The sequence below is a fragment of the Parasteatoda tepidariorum genome, chromosome 1 (assembly GCF_043381705.1).
Source record: "Parasteatoda tepidariorum isolate YZ-2023 chromosome 1, CAS_Ptep_4.0, whole genome shotgun sequence".
Lineage (NCBI taxonomy): Eukaryota > Metazoa > Arthropoda > Arachnida > Araneae > Theridiidae > Parasteatoda > Parasteatoda tepidariorum.
Window position 1 is genome coordinate 2,078,916 of NC_092204.1, and position 8,775 is coordinate 2,087,690.

An 8,775-nucleotide genomic window follows, 5' to 3' on the forward strand; every position below is an offset into this window, starting at 1 on the left:
CTGCTACACCAAATTCACGAGCCATGCACACTGCAATCACTTACTCGCCGAGTTCCAAGTCTGACTCTAACTGTGATTCTAATGAAAATAGTGAAAGAATTGTCCACCCTCAAGGAATGAAGCATAAAATACCACATCGTTTCTGTGAGGTTATGTGCATGAGAAATTCTAAATGTTGCATTTGCTTGGACTCTATGTATTTAGGAAGATCAATTGTTAAATGTCAAGGTAATTTTTTGTTTTATTCTTGTGCTTTCTGAGTGACTTGTTTGTCTCGTTACTTTGCTGCTGAGCTTTAGTTTACTTAATTTGCTGTTAGTGCTGTTAAAGAAAAAATTTATCACTTCAAGGATAGAGATAAGACTCAAACCTAGCTCATAAGCTTGCTTGACCCATCAAAAACTTCTGAAAAAAATTTCTTTATTTCATCCAATAATTTTTTTTATGAAAAAAAATCTGATGACCTTATGTCTTAAGATTTTTTTTTCTTTTTTCAGTCAATCTTTATTCTTATATAAAAGTCATATCTTGAACTTTTTTCTACGTTGTGCTTCATCATTGCAAAAAACGTACTTATATCTTCCTCAAAGAATGTGTCGGTTAGACAAATTTCTGAACTATGTCTCTCCCTTATCTCTATCAGGTAAAAAAATATCAAAACCCTAAGTCTTTTAATTTTGTGGATATCTGTAGGCACTTTTGGCCCGCAATTAGTACACAACTTATGGTAATTTAAGTACCTGGAAGTAATTTCATGCAAAACTGTTTATGCAATTCCAGCTTATTCACCAGAAAAAGTTGACGGTGTAAAATATCTTTTCTCTCTAACTCCATTCTCTCATATCAATGTAACTTATTAAATCATCACTGACAACTGAAGGCCACTCCTTGCTTCGTTAGTTTTTTGTCAAATGTTTTTTATCGCACCTTCTGACCATACAATAATTTGACTTCACACTTTCAACATAAATCTCAGTAAATGGACAATGAATTTCATTATGCTTTGCGTTCCTAGCATTAAAACAAATTAGATTATTTGGTACAGTCAGCTAGTTCCACAACCATTATCAGCAAATCAATCCAAATTGTTTAAATGGAAAAAGCTATGGATAAGAAAAGCTTATATATATGTTTTGCCACTATTTCTTGCAAAAAAGAACGTCATAGAGCTTTATTTCCAGACATGCATCACACTTTTCATTTCATTATGAAAAACGTAAGGTTTTAATTTTTTTCCTGACTGAAATTGTTCTATATCTTATATTCATGGTTATAATTTTTGGTAAATAACAGCTATATGCAAAGAGCTTGAAAAATCTTAAAATTTTTGCATGCCATGCTGGGCATGTTAGTCTTAAAACATCCTTTTTTGAACATTCACTACATATTTGAAAATATTAAGTAATAGCTATAAAAATAACAAAGCTCTTTCACATTTCAAATTTCTGAGTTTCACATTTCAGTAAAAAAGCTTAATTAAGCTTACTTTGTTTATTAAATATTTAATTATATAATTCAGTAACATTTAAGTCTATCTTATTAGGTCAATTTTTTTCTTTCTATTTTGGTGCCACTTATCTGTTCATAATTGTTAAAATTAGAAGGGGCACTTAAATGTTATTTCTAATTAAGGAGTTAAATATCTGGTGATGCATGTAAGATAAAAAATACATGCCTGATCAATTTCTTTTTTTTACCTGAAATGTAATTTATAGATTAGATAACATAATTTTTAAGTCTTATTCATTATACGATATTAATTTTTTCCTTATTTATTATTTTTATTTTTTGTAGAATGTCTGTTAGAATGTCATCTGAAATGTGCTTCATCATTGCCAAAAACCTGTGGATTACCGTCAGGTTTCATGCAGCATTTTAAAACTGCTGTAAGAAGTTCTCTGTCAGTCGATAAAGTTGAAGAAATTCCAAACATATCAGAAGGATGGATAAAAGTGCCAAAGTAAGTGTAAACTTAGTACTATTTACATTTGGTTTTATCACAATACAGTAGTTCCAAACAAACAATTGTGAATTAATGAATAGTTAAAACTTGGACTATTATACTAAAAGTGAACTACTGTATTAATTTTGCATAGTAATTACAAGACAAATCTACTTTATTTCTGCCAGACCAACTGCCAAATGAATTCCTTAGGTTATTTACTTTAGATTTTTGTTTAAATTTTCATCAAATGTTATGGTTTAGTATACAAGGTCGTAATAATTTAAACATTGTATATTTCAAGTTTGTATCTATTATATTTCTGTTAGTTTACAAATCTGTTAGTTTACAAACTGATATTTTAGTTTTTCATAGTAAAAAGTAATAAAAAGAACTTCTGAATTGTTCTTGAACAATACCTAAGAACACCTGAATAAACATTCGAATTTAAACCAAAATTGAGCATAATTTATCCTTTAATTACTTACATTCATTTAATACAATTATTTGTCTTTTTCTTAGAATTAACAAGCATGACTGGGATCGAAGATATATGCGCTTTGAAGATAGTGTTCTTTACATATTTGAAACTGCAGAGGAGAAGGACCCTGATGAAGCTTTACTGGAAATAGACTTTTTGTCAGATAAAGCATCGATCACAGTATCAAGTTCGGTTTCTGTTACTGAACTTCCTTATGCAGCCAATTCAGATTTACCATTTGTTCTGAAAGTTGAATCATTTCCCCACACTGCATGCTTGCCTAAAAGGTAATTTTCAGGTGTTTTCAATTGTTGGAATTTTAAATTCTGAAAGTTTTATAAAAGTTAGCATAAATAAAATCTTACTTTATCATTATTTGTTGAAATGTTTCAGAATAATTAGATTAAAAGCAATATATAATTCTCATCAGAATGTTTTCCATAGTAACTGAAATGTAAATTATCAACTGTAATTTGATCAAAGTCACAAAGCTCGAGGAGCATCATGTCTAATATAGTACGGTTTGTAATACCTAAAGTGTCATCCACTAGAGACAATCAGTGTTATCTTCTCTTTTTTCATTGATTTTTTGTTGTTGCATTAGAAATCATGTATTATCTGAAGTTTCATCAATCTAGTTATAGTTCAGTTCTTTGTTTCTCAGGCTATCTTTTTTACGACACTTTTATGACCAAGTTATCAATGATTCTACTATGCATTTTTAAATTTTTGTAAAAAATATTGAAAAAAAATTTATTTGGAATTTCGATTAAAATTACAAGTTTAAGTTTTTTTCCCTTTCTCTGAGATATTTATTCATGATTAGATCTTAGACAACTTTTTCATACTCTGTTTTTTTAAAAATATTTTTTGATCATCTTGATGATGCAAGTTTTAAAGTTATTTCTTATTTTGATTAGTCAAGTAACATGCTTCTAATAATGTTATGTCTATTAAACTTCATTGTTAAATTCTATAAAAATTTTATGTGCTGCTCAATTTTTTTTGTTAAAATTATTGGTATTATTTTTTGCATTCAATTTAGCATGTATTGCTCTAGCGTTTCCAATGTTAGTAATTTAATCTAGTGTATTATCTCTTTCTTTCTCGCTTTTTTTAAAAATCATTTCCTTGTTCTTATTTTTATTGCTTGTTCATTTTAGGATCTTGTATATCATGACATCTAACTTCAATGAAAAGCAAATGTGGGTATCTGTTTTGGAAAAAGCAGCTGAAATAAGCCTTTCAGAAGTAGACAGTAGTCATAAAGTAAGTTAAGTAAAAAGTACATAGCTTTATCCTTTCACCTAAGCTGTTTAACCTATATATGAAGTATGTTACAGTTTTAAAATTGGAATCACTATTTCAAGCCTGTTTTAAAATCTTTTGTAGAATCCAGTATTTAAATCTTCACTGATCCTGATAGTGTATAGAAATCAGTATATATGTATATATAAATGTACAGTCGAACCTCGATTTCACGAATTTTTCGATATCTCGAAGAGAAAAAAAATTCCCTTCAAATTTCCTACACACTCAATGTTAAAAAAACTTAACGACTGTCAGGGGACTGAAGTAAATTGACCTATAAATGAAAAGGTGTATAACTTAAAATTAAAAAAAGTAGTTGTTAGTAATTAAAATTGAGAACAAAACAACTAATCTGTTCTTTTGCTAACTTTACTTTAGATAGTCCCAAACGTTTATCAAACTCTTTCTGAATGTCAATTTTTTTTTTAATAAATGTGTAACTCTTTCAATCTTTTTGAAGGAAATGTTAAAAAGTAAGTATTAAATTTTAAAAATGGCAGGCAATAGGCAAGTTGCATACTAAGGGAGTGAACAAGAGGAATATGGGAGGCATAAAAAATTTGATTGCATTTATATAATGCTTATTAACTCACTCCCTCGATGTGTGCATGTTTTTTCAAATGTATGGCAATCAAATTTTTTGTGCCATCCATATTTCTCTCACAAGTGCCACTAACCGTAGATGCTTTACCATATGTAATTTTCTTCCTTCCCAATATATATGAAAATATCTTATAAAATTTTTTTTAATGTTATGAATTAAGTGTTTTTTTTTAATATATTACTAATTGATATAGTTCTTTTTGTTTGATATGTAATCCTTAAAAAAATTTATGCAGAAAAGGTATTAAAACAGTTAATTAATTTTATCCATTTTGTTACAAGTGATAACTCTTTATTACATAATTATATAAATTTGTATTTGAATATTTATAAATGACGTTTCTTAGAAATTTTTTAATCTCCACTTTCTTTATTTGTATTCTGAAAAGTCCAAATAAATTATAAGATTTTTAAAATGACATTCCTACTAATTAAAATGCATTAACACAGCAATAATCTTATAATAAAATACATTTAAAAAATAGTAATCAATTTTAAAAAACATTGTAGCTATTACATGTGTCATTATTTTTGGAAAATAATATAAGTCTAAGGTTTTTAAGGTTAAAGTTTGAATAACTTTAAAAGTATTGGAAAGATTAATCAATTTAGGTGATTTTTTAGCACTATAATTTGATGAAACATCAGATAACAACAATGATAATTATGGTCGGAAAAATTTAAATAAGCTTTTTATTAGCTCGAAATAGACTTATTCCACTGTCGGAAATTATGATTTACATATTAAAATGCTTTGCAAAATTTTAAAATTAGTGATTTTTCTTTTAAAAAGTCATTAATTTTTTTTTAAAAATCAATTAGTTTAAAACTATGAACTCTACCTGAAATGTTTTTCTTATTAAACTGCAACTGATTACTATTGAAAGATTAATATTAGACTTAAAGTAATGGAAACCTTGTTGCATCTCACTCTATGGCACACAGAATGCTGTCTCCCTTATTATGTGAATCCCTGTATTAAGCATCGAATTATTTCAATTCTGAAACAGAGCAAAAGCACTTTTCATTGAAGATATATATAAAAAGAAAGTCCTTAGTTATAAAATTTCTTGATGGAAAAAAAGTAATGATCTAAATCAACTTAAAAAAATATATTCGTTTTTATGAAAGTTTTCTGTAAGTTTGCTTTATTTAAAAACTAGAATGGTAGTTTTTAAAAACTAAAAATCGTAAACATTAAAATGTTAATCTGTACAAAAATTAACGAATTTAATGTTGATTAAGAATTGTAAAGAAGCGTCCTCTTGTTTCAATTTTTTGTAATTTTATATTCCTGTGGTTTTGGTCTAGCTCCAATGCTAAACAGTTAAGATAAGCATTGAAAAAAAAAATTTAGTTTGTTGCAGAGAAAAAAAAATTTCTCTTAATATTCGTTTTTTTATTTTATTTGAGAGCTCTTATCTTCTCAAGAAATGTTTTAATAACTTAATGAAATGAAAAGTCTCGGACAATTATTTTGCAATGAAAAGATAGTTTAAAATCTTTTATTTACTTTAAAATTTATTTCTCGGTCTTTTATTAAAACTAAAAATATTTTATTTTTTTCAGTGGTTTTCCATGTCTTTTGATGCAGCCTGAACAAGTTTGTCATTATTTGATACCAATTATGTGTTCTTGAATTTTAAAAAATTATTAATCTAGTAGATAAGTAATTTAATTGTAAAACAGTTTGTAATAACTATTTTTTTAAAATGGCAATATTATAATTTAATGTTACAAGACTAAAATTAATAAGTTCATGCACAGGTTTTAGTTCAAATTTTAACTTATGAACAAAATGAAAAGCATAATGACAGTAAATAAAAATCGGCTATGCACTATTTTCCTCTTTTAAAACAGAATAAGATTAATTATTTGTTGCAGTTATCATGGGGTTAAACACAAACTTTTCAAACTAATTTAAAATTTCCTTAGGGTTTGAAAAGTATATAATTTCCTGGAAACCTGCTTGCTGAAATATTTTAGTGTTCACTGAGCTGACCTGCAACCTTTGAGCCTCTGAAGAAGGGCATGCATGGTAAAATATTACAGCAAACTCTATAGTTTTGGATCGCAAAACAGGACTTCGGATTTACTAGCGAAGTGGCAACATAGTCAAAGGCTCGAGCGAAACAGCTCTTTCAGCCAAGTTTTTTCGTCCAACATAACTTTTGGAAACGTGGAACAGAACATAGACCCTGCGGAAAGTCTTGCGGAGGTGTCTTTCCACACCGATCTCCTGGTGGCAATCAACAAGCAAAATGATCACCCTGCAGTTCTTAGACAAGCAGCACTTGAGAGAATCTACACTATCCCAACGGAGGCTGTTGTTCAAATATATACGGATGGAAGCAGGGACGAAGACAATCACACCAGGAGTGGGATCTTCATCAAATCTCAGATAAGCGAAATTAAGATCCAGAAAAGGAATCCCGACCACTGTTCCGTTTTTAGGAGCGAGCTTATCGCCATCGATGATGGACTTGCCTCAATACTGTCTCTTTCAATTCCGAAAGAGATTTGGATTCTTACCGACCATAGAAGCGCTGTTCAGCACTTGGCTAGCTGGCACAGAGTGAGGGACAATACTAGCACGAACATCCTTTGTAAACTTTTACACCTCTCCAAATATTGTCGAATTCATGTACAATGAATACCCTCACAACATGTAGATATATCAGGCAATGAAATGGCAGATAGTCTTGCCAAGGCAGGTGCAGCTGAGGCCACTGCGCCTCCAGTGAAATGAACTAAAAATATTGAGAAACAACAATTGAACAAATCAATTTTTCAAAAATGAACAATGCTATTTGAATTAGAAAGGGCACCAAACACAAATAATAAAAGTAATAATAATTTTTCTTCCATGGTTGATGACATCCAACAAGAAGACACACCGTGCCCTAGTGCCGGTGTTGTACATGATTGGTTTGAAGAGTGCGAGGGATCGCAGCTCTTCTTAAGTCTCCCCCTTTCCAGTCACCCGATCCCAATCCAGTTAAATGTGTGTGAGATATGCTTGGAAGACACAGTATCTTGTAATCCTGATTACCTAACATGGTGCCTATTTTAATAACGAAATTATTAAACATATCAAGATGCCCATGCCAATTGGAATTACCATTGTTTGAAGGAGGAAGGCGATTTAGAAGAAATTAGAAGGTGGAGGAAGGTATTTTGGTTCCTGAGTAGTTAAAATCCTTATCACATACCCACAACTTCCGTAATTATTCTACCATGTTTCTTAAATCAAGAAGCGCGAATCATCAGAGCTTACTTATTGAGGTTGGGTGTTTTCTTTAAACTTTATAATTACTTTACGTTTTTTTGCCACAAACAATTTTGGGATATTTTTTGTATCTTAAGAAATCCTAATTTGAAAAAGGATGTGTTTTTTTTTTTTGTAGGGAGGGGTGTAGTGGAAAAAATCATATGGGGTAAGCCAAGAAATGGGGCACTTTTAATGGTTTTTTGATAAAATCTAATTTTTTTCTCAATTTGCTGTTTTTCATTTAAATAAAACACTTTCATTGTAAAAGCATATCAACAAAGTTCATATGCTTTTAAATTTGGTTAAAAAATTTTAAAAAAAAAATCTGTGGGCAGGCCTGTTACATTATTGGTATTGAAGGCATGTTTGATATGAAATTCTTAAATCTACTGCCAAGTGTATGGAATTTCCCATCACCTTTTTCCATCTCAAATAATGAAATAAATTTAAATGTATTACTTAGTAATAAAAAAAAATAGTAACTTGTTGAAATTTTCAGCTTTATTCCACAAAAATTACCACTATATCAGTGCACATGTTACCAAATCAATAGCGATAGCTAACCAAGGCCTATATTATTCTCAACCCATTAATAAAATAACATTTTGAATCCGAACTTAAAGCTAAACTAACCATGTTAATTAAATAGAAGAAACTCATTCAAATTGATTTTTGATTAGCATAAACATTTTTATACTGGTTCAATTCAGCCTGCAATAACATTGAATTTACTTTAATATTGATTGATTGTTGAGAGACAGATTGGGGATATATTAGATATAAAATAATTCCGTTCATAAAATTACTGCAATAGTTAATTGTTTTAGTTATTTTAAAAATAAAAAATATTTTTAAATCTAAATTGCATTTTGTATTTAGCTTATGTATGAGACACCAGGTAGATTTTAAAAGTTTACTCTAATTTTTTTTAAATTGAGTGTTAAAAATTTTCGATGTTTATAAAAAGAAAAAAACCACTACATAAAAAGAAACAGAATCAAAACTGCTAAAAGCTCGTTAAACTCTTCATTCAAAGTTTTTTATTATTATTATTAATACATTTTGATTCTCTAAACGAATAAAAAAATTTTTTTTTAATTATTAAAGTTATTACCTAAGACTATTAATTAATACTAAATTTTCATTACAGTTTCTCTATAACATTTT

General features: G+C 28.9%; 1 protein-coding gene across 1 annotated transcript in view; it reads left to right on the plus strand.

The window, feature by feature from the left end:
* Positions 1-6,440, plus strand: part of LOC107451361 (citron Rho-interacting kinase-like) — a 26,772-nt gene extending 20,332 nt beyond the window's left edge. Inside the window, exons 12-16 of the mRNA XM_043055380.2 lie at positions 1-228; positions 1,795-1,960; positions 2,465-2,710; positions 3,587-3,692; positions 5,907-6,440. The exon at positions 1-228 is cut by the window's left edge and continues 30 nt beyond it. Of these exons, the coding sequence (XP_042911314.1) occupies positions 24-228; positions 1,795-1,960; positions 2,465-2,710; positions 3,587-3,692; positions 5,907-5,936 (753 nt within the window). The 5' untranslated portion in view covers positions 1-23 and the 3' untranslated portion in view covers positions 5,937-6,440. The remainder of the gene's footprint in view (positions 229-1,794; positions 1,961-2,464; positions 2,711-3,586; positions 3,693-5,906) is intronic.
* The last annotated feature ends 2,335 nt before the right edge of the window (positions 6,441-8,775 follow it).